Source organism: Macaca nemestrina, chromosome 7 (assembly GCF_043159975.1).
Source record: "Macaca nemestrina isolate mMacNem1 chromosome 7, mMacNem.hap1, whole genome shotgun sequence".
NCBI classification, from domain to species: domain Eukaryota; kingdom Metazoa; phylum Chordata; class Mammalia; order Primates; family Cercopithecidae; genus Macaca; species Macaca nemestrina.
In genome coordinates this window covers 78,449,625-78,462,221 of record NC_092131.1, presented here as the reverse complement: position 1 = coordinate 78,462,221, position 12,597 = coordinate 78,449,625, and the positions used below count along the sequence as shown (strand labels likewise).

The following is a 12,597-nucleotide window of genomic DNA, read 5'->3' as shown; positions in this document are numbered from 1 at the left end:
CTTTTCTTTATAAATTACTCAGTCTCATGTAGTGTCTTTATAGCAGTATGAAAATGGACTAAAACACAGGTTTACTTGAAAGATAAGAATGGAAAGAGAATATTAACGGTCATAAAAAGGAAATGCTGAAGACACATTTAACATAAGCCATACTTGGGAGAAAAGAGAAATGATGTATATTTTCACATTTAAAGTTTCCACTGTTACAAAACCACCTGCAAAGATAATTGCAACTGAAGTTAGATAAGAGTTGGCTCCATTCAGCCTGTGACACTAGTACAAACACAAAGAAATATAAATTGAGCATTGAAGGCCAGGTCTTATAAAACCTTAATTGCCCAAGGAGTAGCAGGGCTGAGAGGGTGTTGCCTATAATTAATTCTGCTTTCTTAAAAGCAAACAAACAAAAACTTTATCTATGTAATGTACTTTTGACGAAATAATACAGTGACTTAATAAACTCTTGGGGTTTTTATCTTCTGCCTAAATTTCAGAGAAGATAAAATATTGCTACATTGCTAACCAATGTTTTATATCTAAGAGAAATTAATATAACTGGTACAATGCTATACAAAGTCAGTAATTTGCACCTTCTATAAAAGAAAAAAGAAGTTTAATAAAATGGTGTTACCACATATTTTTTTTTTCTGGTTTCTGGTTTAGGCACTGAATCTTAGTAGGAGAAAAACACGCTTATAAGGATTTCTTAAATCTAGTGACCCTAAGACACTATTTCCATTTTGATCAGAATTGTGAGCTCATGATGGGATCCTGGTGATGCAGTGGCACGGTTATACTGCTTTATATTTTGTATTATAACTATAGAGAAGAAGCTTCAGGGTTTCTTAACTCATTAAAGTTTGAGTATATGAATTAAATATTTACATTTTTATGAGGAAGAGGATGATAATGGTCTATGATAAACATCATCTCAATGGTTCCTGAAGCTCACTGCTACCTTTGCTGTTACAAATATCAATGGTCCCTGAAATATAAACTCATACTGTAGTAGGAATTCTTTGAACAAGTCCTCAACTATTTCTGTTTACTTATTCAAATTCAAAGGGCTAAATGGTATTGAAATGGCATTAATAGTGACTAAACACTTAGATTCAGACTCTGGTGTTACTCCTACTATCTACAGGACATAGGCAAGTTACAATTTATATTCTATAGCTTCAAATATCTGACTTCTCTACTTTCCAGAGTCATTGTGAAGGAAACAAATTACTTATATAAACTGCTTCAAAAACCTGTCATGTTATGTAAGCAAAGATTTCATGCTTCCTAACTCCTACTTTTCTATGGCTCAAATCTTCTGTGTAGAGAGACTGGATCATCCTCTCAGACAATTTCTTCCATGGTCATAACCCAGAGGAGTATCTCTAGAGTGGCCTGCTGAACCAGGACTCACCAGATGCTCAGAGAGGGAAAAAGTATTCCATGAGAAAGTGAACTTGGGCATGATTTTGGAGAATTATGCTTCATATTAGCATGCATCAAAGGTCTGAAGATTCTTGCAGCAAATAATTCCTTTAAAGTTGTTTAGTCCAACATGTCCCAAAGTTAACAGACCAGGATTCCCTTTTGTGGTATGTTTAATAAGCATACACATCACATTTAAAGGCTGCTTAGAGTGTGAGGAGAAGAAGTAATCTTAATAGTTTGCATTTGGTGTGGAGCTGCTGTATATAGAAACTGTCTGAGGTGCTTTACAAGCAATAATTTATTTTAATTTATGTAAACACCTTACAATATAGGTGCTAGGGTTATCCCCATTTTACAGATGAGGAAACGTGGGCACAGAATGATTACATGTCTTGGCAATGATGTAAGTAGTGAAGAATAGAAAAAGGATATGAACTCATATGTTCTGGCCCTGGAAATTATACTCTATCCTCATGTCTAATGCTTTATTTCCAGAATGAAAACCAAAATAGAATGCATGTAATATTATCACTGTATGATATTTTCATCTAGTAGAAGCTTTTTGTTTGATTAAAAAACAAACAACAAACAAAAAAATCCTGAAGCCCAAGCCAGGCACGGTGGCTCACACCTGTAATCCCAGCACTTTGGGAGGCTGAGATGGGCGGATCACAAGGTCAGGAGTTCAAGACCAGCCTGGCCAATATGGTGAAACCCTGTCTCTACTAAAAATACAAAAATTAGCCAGGCATGGTGGCGTGCGCCTGTAATCCCAGCTACTCTGGAGGCTGAGGCAGGAGAATTACTTGAACCCGGGAGGCGGAGGTTGCAGTGAGCCAAGATTCCAGCCTGGGTGACAGAGCAAGACTCTGCCTCAAAAAAAAAAAAAAAAAAAAAAAAAATCCTGAAGCTCAAAGGTTTTGCAACGTGTACAAAATCACGAAGAAAATCAATGGTACTACCTTCCTGAGAAATTAGTTCTTCAGCCCCTCAGATAAGTACCTGAACCATTTGGCAAACACACTGAACAATGTATGAGGGCAAGACTTGTGGTGGGCTAAAGGAAATGCCATCACACTCTCACAATGCTGTAGCTCTCCTGAGAGTTCTATTCATGTTTTCTTTTTTCCTTCATCAACTCCATCAAAAATGGTTATTATGTTTGTTTAATTTTACTTCTAAAATATGTCTTGACCTCTCTGCCTCATTTTCAGCTCTTCCGTCATGGCCCAAGAATAGGCCCACGCCTCTTCTGCCTGGACTACAGGGCCAGCTCTCTAATGAGGCTCCCTTCTCTTGATAGTGAGGACCAAATAACTAACTACATGTGAAAACAGCTTTTTGCAAAAGTTATAATACACGATAATCTACTGTAAATCTATAATGAAAGAAGCCCAAGAAAAACATCTCTTTTTTAACCTTAAATGTAAGAAAGAAAGATTCAACATTTATCTCTCAAACTTTTAAAACTGTGACTTTATTTGAGGAATTCTTGTAGTCCTTTTCTAGTCTCTATTTAATGACCTACAAGATCCATACACATACATACATAAACACACACATATACACACTGATAATTATTAGAGATCAAGCCAAAACCAACCAAACAGAGTTTGAGTCACGTAGATGTAGTCCTGTTACTAATTTGTTTGCTAAGGCTGAATTATCAGAATTTGATAGAGGCCCATCAAGAAGAAGGCTTCAAATACATTCCATAACCTTGATTTTACAGTTCAGTACCATACACTTGAACTTGACTTTGGCTTTGGTAAAAAAAAAATTTCCATGTTCAGTGTTTTCCTACTTGGTAAGAATAGTAAGAATGCTAGTCCTTTGTTTAACACACAAAGAGAATTTGCCAGGAGTGGGGATAGGTGGGGTAGGGAACTTTCATGCAGTTGTTATTTTTTTCCTCAATAACCCAATCCATTTACTCATGAGCAATCTTTTCCTGGCTTACTGCGTTTAAATGTACTAGCTCACACTAGTCATGTTTTTCAAAAAGAAAGGGAGGGAGAAAAAAATCAGCAAATTAGCCAGAAGCAGCTTGGTTAGTTTTCACTCCCAAAGCAGTTAAAAGATGATGAAAAGTCTGAGCAGAAAATGATATAAGCAAAGAAAAAAAAATCTTGATGTTGTCTGAAGAAACAAAATTAACCTTGAAATTTTTCCCATTTTTTTCTCTCATTTTTACGGCAGTCCTATGTCAGAAAATGTTCCTGCTGGTAGATTGTTAAATATAAAAACAACCAGGTTATGTTTACATCAAACTACAGAGTAAAATTTAATTTGTGATAAGGAAAAGAAAGTTTGGATAAATAAAATTTAACAGTAAAACTACAGGGCTTCAGAAGGAAAATGTCCACAGCTTGTTTATTCCTTTACCCACTGCAGTTTTGGTGAAACTGATGCTTAACTACACCTCCATATATCCCAGGGCAATCAGCACCCTTCCTGGGACTGGGTCAGGAATGAGTATGTAATCCAAGCTCCCCTGCACCTATGGCCTGAAGTGCCCTTGCTGCTATCACTTGCCTTGCCTCAAATTATAACATGGTACAATGCTGCTCACTTGATAGGCCCTAATTTCTCTTATGTGGGCCAAAAGAATGCATAGCAAGAAGACTTGAAGTTCAGCTTATTTTTGAGGATATATCTATAAACAATATTTTACAACAAATTGATATTTTTATAAAATGTTGTATATGTAGTAACTTTATTCTCATAGCTAGTAGTTAATATGTGAACTCATACATATTTATTGAGAACTGCACATCTATGGATAACAAAAGGATGAGGTGGGGAAAATATTGCTGAACAATGGTTAGGCCAGGTGCAAGTTGGATCTGCATTTACTCAGGTAGGCTGGGAACTGTGTGTCCTATGTGGCTCAGGAAAAGAGTGGCAAAAATGGGTGGTAAAGTAATGCAGATTATTAACAGGTATTACAGGCCCTGCCCGGGTATACAAGGTCACTGAAATTTCATCAAAGTGTAGTGTAAGACATGAATATAATAAGCCGCATGCTATGTGGAGAAAAAAGAAATAGAAAAATATAGTCAAAAATGGTAGGGAGTTAATGATTAAAATACAGTGAAAAAGACAGGGAACAGGAATGTGTACTTGGTAGAGATGGACAAGATGGACAGGCTAGAGTAGGAGAAGAGGAGTGCTACCAAGTGGATATTTTGAAGCTGGAGCCTTGTCTTATTGGTGAAGTCAGGAATGGTACTTTGGGTGACTGATAACAAAAATAAGCAATAAGGAATCTGAGGAATCATAAACATGAATGTTAACAAAACCAAGGATGAATGGGTACTTAAAATGGAAAGTAAGATTAGAAATCTGACACCAATTATTGCCATACTTAAGTGGAAATGAGTCTTCAAGGAAAATAAATCACTTCACTGCAAAGATGACATAAATAATTAAATGGCAATGGGAAATCAGAAGAGGGCCATATCACTCAACTCCTCGACTAAGAGTGGAGGAAAATAAGAGGCAAAGCCTCTTGGAAATGGGATATCACCTTCAGGAGAGTCAGGATGCAAGGAAGACATAAAGACTGGGAAAAAGAAAGGAACATCAGGCATTTGATCACAATAGACTCAGGGCCTAAAAAGGCTAAGGGAAAAGAGATAAGAGATATGGGTAAGAAACAGAGTTGTAATACAGGGCGGTGTAATGGTTTAAAAAAACTATTGTAAACATAAACACTTATTGAGCAAATCACAATGTTAAGCAATAGAATGGGAGAGGAGCTGGGAGAACACTGTTGCCAATGGTCATGGGAAAGCACAGGCGATCTAAACGTAATTGTGTGTGTGTGCAATTGATATACATAATTGAATAATTTAAAGGGTCAATGACATTGAGAAAACGGCACTATGTCATTCAAAAGTAGAATTAAACTGTTACAGAATAGCTCCTTTTAAATACCAGCAAAATAGCTGGTAAGAGTAAGGGAGCCATTCTGGAATCTGGTGCTGGGAAAGCAGGTAAGGAAACGGGCTGCTCTTAAATGCCCTGTCAACAACTGTGGCCAGGAAAACAGGAGAGATGGAACAAAAAGGGTAGATGGCAGGGGAGGTGGGGCATATGCACAATGAAGTTCTCAATTTGCAAAGATGGGAGAGGAAAAGCAGAAAGCTGTTCTCATGCAGCAAGGGAATCTAGAGGGCTATATCAGGTCAACACAAGGGAACAGCAGGTCTGGCTCATTAACGCTGGGATAATATGCAAATAGGCAGTCCTCTCCTACATAAATACACCCACACACAGGTTGCATTCAATCTGTCTGCTACTACTCTAAAGTGCTTGATAACAAAAGTAAAATGGAAAGAATAATACATTATATTTAGAAATGCAATTTTAAAAATCCTCATATATTTCTGGACATTGACATAAGGCAAAAGGATTCATAAAACATATTACATTATTTACAAAGCAGCCTAGCTATGAGTTTAATATGAATAATGGCAAGAACTTATCCAGTGCATGATTTCCCTGAATAATTAATTTAGTGTTCAGAAACAGGAAACTTAGAAAACAACATGTCTAGTCTGTAGTTTTGAGAGGTCAGGTGCAGTAAGCAAATGTCAAAAGAGCCAAAGGAAAGGAAAAAGGAAAACCCAGACAAAGCAAGTGACTTCTTCAAAAAAAATTAATAAAAAACCATCAAAGCTTTTGCTTTTTTAGTTTGTTTATTTAACAACTGGCAACCCTATAGACAATAGAAAAATAATTACTTTTATCTTGCATAAAAGTTGTTTTATAGGATCCACCTACACAATGAAATTGTGGCAATCCCAGGATCTCACACAACAGTAGGCAACCAATAACGATAAAAAGATAACTAGACTGAATCAAAGCAAAGTGAATAAAACAAAGATAAATTGAATTATAATCAGTGCATCCAATTACTGGGCTCTGAACAAGTTGAGGAACTTGAGGAAATAAAGTTGAGGCTCTGTAATGCTACTGGACTTCCTTTATTCAAAGAGATGGTAAGCAAAGAAGTCAGGAGAGGAGAAAACAGCAAGTCAATCCAAGTTTCTCAATAATTATTATCTTTTTAACAAAAATTAACAATAAAAATGCGGACACATTATCATTGCATTGAGTATCATTGCAAGGATCTCCACTCTAGCTGTTGTTCTCTGGTGCTTTTTAAGAAAGTTAAATACATCCTTTTTTTTTTCTGTTTGGATAGGCACAGTCCTATTACTAACTGCTAAATCCTAAACAAGAAATACAAATGTGAGCAGAGGCAAATGTAGCCATTTCTCAGGGACTGAGTTAACTAGCATCACATGGCATGACCTGACCTGCTCTAACTCCTGGGCTCTGGCTTCCTCCTTGGTCTTGGCTTACCTCACAGCTACTGGACTTTTGACCTTAGTAAGTCAATGGCTTCTTAGCCCTTGTGTTACTTCTTGGCTTCCACACACTCTGTACATTTGCAGCCCTGACAGCTAATTTAGCTTCACTGTTGGTGAGTTTCTTGTTTGCTTTTGCTGCTGTCCAAATGATTCAAGGTGCTGAATGACGCCATCTGTACGTTGCCAGAAGTTGAGAGGGGGCTGGGAGGAAACGTTAAGTCAAGAGACGTGATTGGAGCAGTACTGGGTATGGACACAGCCAATTAAAGGGAAATCTTTTGTTTCCCCTTTTCATGTGGACAGAGCTCCAACATCTCCTCTTGGAGCTGAGTTTGAGATATGCTTTTTATGTTGTCTTAAAAACATATGCCCAAGAATTCTTCAAATACAACTTCTAATCTACGGATAAAGAAAAAGTATAAAAGTATACTACCTGACAAGACCACTTCAATAAGATCGCCTTCCTGGATATCACTGGCCGTTTTCACCAGCTGAAGGATGTTTTCAGAGGTAGGGTCATGACGAAAAAGCAGTATCTTATCATACATTCCATAGAAACCACATTCAGGGAACTGCAAATACAAATACCATGAGAGTGTAAATGTCAAAATCTTTTCAAATATTTTGTTTTAAATATTTCAGGGCACAAATACAAGCTAATTAGAAAAGTTCAAAGTATCTAGATCATTAAAATTTTTTTAATTAAAAAATAAATAAATGGTAGAGTTGATATTGGGAAGACTCCAAATCAGAAAGAAAGAAATCACATAGATCATGGGGGCAGGAATGGTCAAGTGGTTTTCTAATTAGAGAGCAAGAAAACAAGAGAATATGAGATAAGATTAAAATAAGTTCTGGCAGTAAAGTGGTTAAGAAATATAGGTGGGAAGAGGTGTACACCTTCACGTGATTTAGAGCAATCCAATAACATAAAAAATGGGAGTCGCTTCATTCCAATTCTATTACACATAATAATGGCAATTTGTTTGCAAAAAACTGGGTCTGTCTGTTTTGGCATATTCAAAAATAAGAGATGACTCAATAAATCTAAACATATTCTGTATGTGAGCAGTAGCATTATCTAGGTCCTTTGATCAGGAGACCAGGGGAGGCAACCCAACTCTCCCTTCTGCTGCCCCTACTGCATTCCATTCCATTCCGTTTTCATGCAATCTGTCAATCCACAATCTCATGAGCAGTGTAAGAGAAGGTCCATCTGCACAGCATGGAGGGTTTTTGTTAAAGCAAACAACCTAGGCTAATTCATTATGTGAAAAGGGCCCTTTTCTTGTAATGACTTTTTCACACAATTATTGAAGAATGCTATTTCTGCCATAAATTGACATTTGTAATGCAGTGGGAAAAGATGCAAACTCAGGGAAAAAGAAAATTATCTTTCTTCATCCTGGAATTGATGACAGATCTGACACTTACGTCAATATAGGTGGACTTTAAGAAGCTACTGTCGGGGAGGAATGTCCAGAATCTAATACCTTCTGGAGATAAAAACAATACATTATAAACCTCTCTTTCTTTTTCTTAGTCTTAGAATTAGGGGTTAAATTCACATGAATCATTTTGTATGAACTAAAAATAAATATAATGAGAACATCTTAGGAGTCAGTGCTGATGACCAGGCTTAAAACTATTTCTGCATGTCACTTAGTAAAGTTAACTTCCCTAAAAAAACACAACAGCTGAAATGATGTCACTGCTTCCAGTGTGCTAATTAAAAGAATAAAAACTTAGTTCACTTTTTTTTTTTTTAAGAAATATCTCCAATAATACTATTAGAGCACAAGGAAACAAAGGGAAAATAAAAATAACATCTCCACTTTAAAAAACAATGGATACCTCATGTACCATTTAAAAAATCAACTTCATTGAAGAATAAATTACATGAAATAAATTGATATAAGTGGACGAATCTATGAGTTTTGACAAATATAACTACCCATATAACCAAAATCACAATCAAGCCATGAGACATTTTCATCAACCCCAAAAGTTTTATTGCAATCTATGCAACCCACAATCTTAACCTCAGGCACAGATCTACTTTCTGTCACCCTAGTTTACCTTGTCTGGCATAGAATTTCATGTAAATGAAATCATACAATAGGTTATATGTACTCTTTTCTGGCTGGCTGTTTTTGCTTATTATAAAGTTTTTGAGATTCACACATACATTTGAGTTCTTTCTCCTTTTATTATGTATTAGTATTTCATTAAATGGATCTACCATAATTGTTTATCTGTTCACTCACAGATGGACATTGTAGTCTTTTTTTCCAGTTTGCAGCTATTACAAATAAAAATGCAATGAATATTATGTACAAGTGTTTCAGTGGGTACATGTTTCCGTTTCTTGTGGGTAAATACCCAGAAGCAGCATTATTGGGTCATATAATAAATTCATGTTTGAGCTATATGTCTATCTTTAATAAATATAACATCACATTTTATTTATTATTGTAGCTTTATCCTAAGCCTGCAATTCAGGTAGTGAGAGCCTTCCAATGTTTTTTCCTTTTCAAAATTGTTTTGGATATACGACCGCTGAATTTCCATATACATTTTAGAAATGCTTTGTTGATTTCTACAAAAAGTTGTGAATTTATAAAAAGCCCACTCTATCATGTATTTCTTTATAGACCATGCTTTTGCTAATACATCTTTGCATAACCAAATATAACACAGATTTTCTCCTATATTTTATTCTACAAATTGCATTATTTAAAATTTTACATTTGAGTCTATGATCTACTTTGAGGTAAGTTTTGAATAGGGCAAAATATATGGATTGAGGTTCTTTTTTTTTTTTGCATATTCTGGAAGATTTGTAAGGACTTGGTATTATATCTTCCGTAAACATTTGGTAGAATTCTCTGCTGCAGCCATGTAAGCTTGGATTTTCCTTTGCTGAGGGCTTAAAACTTCATATTCAATATCTGTGTAGTACACTTTAGACTTCAATTTCCTCTTAAGTGACTTTTGGCAGTTCGTTTCTTTTCAGAAAACTATGCATTTCATCCAAGTTGTCAAATTTATTGGCATAAAGTTATTCATGTGATTCCCTTACTACCCTTTTAATGACTATCTAGTTTGTAGTGATATCTCTTCATTAATTTTTATATCCTTTCTTTTTTGTTTGGTCTGGCAAGAAATTTGTCAATCTTATCAATTTTTCAAAAGCTGTAATGAACCAGCTTTTGTTTCATGGAATTTCTCTCTTATTTTTCTATACTTAGTTTCATGGGTTTCTTTTCCTATCTTTATTATTTCCATTCTTTAACTTAACTTTAATTTGTTCTTTTCTTCCTAGATTCTTATAGTGGAAGCTTGTATTATTGATTTGAGACATTTGAGACTTAGTTCTAATATGACCATTTAATGCAATAAATATTTCAGCAATATTTCACAAATTTTGATAAAGCTATGTCTCATTTTCTTTCAGTTCAAAATATTTTCTATCACACCATATATAAAAATAAACTCAAAATAGATTACAGACATAAAGATAAGACCTAAAACTGTAAAATTACTAGAAGATGTGGCAACAATTCCATGACATCGGTATGGGCAATGATTTTTTTTATATGACCTCAAAAGCACAAACAAAAAAAAAGCAAATATAGACAAATGTTAAGACATCAAACTAAAAACCCTCTGCACAGCAAAGGAAACAATCAACAGAGTGATGAGATCATCTGTGGAACAACCCAATGGCAAGAAAACAAATAATCCAATTAAGAAATAGGCAAAAGATCTGAATAGACATGTCTCAAAAGAAGATGTACTAATAGCCAATAGGTATATAAAAAAATAGACATTTCTCAAAAGAAGATATACAAATGGACAACAGGTATATGAAAAAATTGCTCAGCATCACCAATCAGAGAAGTGCAAATTAAAAACACAATATTACCTCAACCCTGTTAAAATGGCTACTATAAAAACAAAATGAACAGATAACAAGTATTGATGAAAATATGGAGAAAAGAGAACCCTGTACACTCTGAGGAATGTAAATAGGTACAGCTACTATAAAAACAGTATGGAGGTTCTTCAAACAACTAAACATATAACTACCATATGATCCAGCAATCTGACTTCTGGATATCCATAAGGAATATCTGGAAGAATTGAAATGAAGATCTCAAAGAGAAAACTGCATTCCCATGTTCACTGCAGCATTATTCACAATAGCCAAGATACGGAATCAACCTTAGTGTCCATCAATGAATAAATATATAAAGAAAATGTGGTGTATTGATACAGAATGGAATACCACTCAACCTCAGAAAGAAATATTAACATTTGGGACATGATTAAACCTGGAGAATAATATGCTAAGTGAAATAAGCCAGGCACATAAAAACAACTACCATATGTGGAATCTTAAAAACCTGAATGCATAAAAGCAGAGAGTAGAATAGTGGTTACCGGGGCTAAACGGTGGGTGAGAAATGGTCAGTGATGTTGGTAAAAGGATATAACATTTAAGTTAGGAGGAATAAGTTCAAGATATCTATTGTATAATGAGGTGACTATAGATAATAACACTATATTGTGTTTTTCGAAAGTCACTAAGAGAGTAGAAAAATGTAAGTATACTTACCACAAAAAAGTAAGTATGTGAGGTATGTATATGTTAACTACTTTGATGTAGCCATTCCACAATGTATACACAGTTCAAAACACGATGTTGCATATGGTAAATATACATAAGTTTTGTCAACTAAAACAATTAATTAATTTTAAATATATGTAGTCTAAATTCCCTTGTGAATTTCTCTTTAACCCATGGGTTATTCAGAAGAGTGTTGTGTAATTTCCAAATACTCAAGAGATTTTTCCAGATATCTTTATGTTTTTAATTCCTCATTTAATTCTGCTAAGGTCCAAATCCTATTTTGCATAAATCTGACACTTTTACATTTCCTAAGATGTTTTATGGCCCAGGAGGTCAAACTTGGTGAATATTCTATGTGCATTTGGAAATAATGTGTATTCTGTTGTTGTTGGGTGGCAAGTTCTATAAATATCAATTAGATTAAGTTGATTGATAGTTTTTCAGATTTTCTATTTGCTTAATAATTTTCTGTTTGTTCTACAAATTAATGACAAATATTGACAAATATTGATGTCTTCACATATACTTGTAGATTTTTTTTCTCTTTTTCCTTTCAATTCTATTATTTGCTTTAAGTATCCTGAAGTTCTGCTCTTAGGTGTATAAACATGAAACTTGGTACATTTTCTTGAATAATTTATCCGTTTCATAATATGTGGTGTCCCTCTTTATATCTGGCATTATTTATTGTCCTTCATGAACATATAACCATTTTAAACTTCTAAGAATTAATGTTTCCATGGCACTGTGTTGTCATTCTTTTAATCCCTGTGTCTTTATAAAGTTGTTGTACACAACATATATATATATATATATATATATATATATATATATATATGTCTCCCTCATCTTTTTGTGCAGTCTGACAATCTCTACCTTTTTTTTTTTTTTTTTGAGACCAAGTCTCACTCTGTTGCCCAAGTCTCACTCTGTTGCAATGGTGCAATCTCGGCTCACAGCATCCTCCAACTCCTGGGTTCAAGTGATTCTCCTGCCTCTGCCTCCCCAGCAGCTGGGATTGCAGGCATGCACAATACGCCTGGCTAATTTTTGCATTTTTAGTAGAGATGGGGTTTCACCATGTTGGCCAGGCTGGTCTTGAACTCCTGACCTCAGGTGATCCATTCACCTTTGCCTCCCAAAGTGCTGGGA

The 12,597-nt window shown here is 35.0% G+C and overlaps 1 protein-coding gene across 3 annotated transcripts in view; it reads right to left on the bottom strand.

Annotated features, from left to right (window-relative positions):
- Positions 1-12,597, bottom strand: part of LOC105477914 (protein kinase D1) — a 373,044-nt gene that overhangs the window by 152,007 nt on the left and 208,440 nt on the right. For all 3 annotated transcript variants that reach the window (XM_011734785.3, XM_011734786.3, XM_071100376.1), the window contains exon 2: positions 7,243-7,381. In XM_011734785.3, the coding sequence (XP_011733087.2) occupies positions 7,243-7,381 (139 nt within the window). The remainder of the gene's footprint in view (positions 1-7,242; positions 7,382-12,597) is intronic.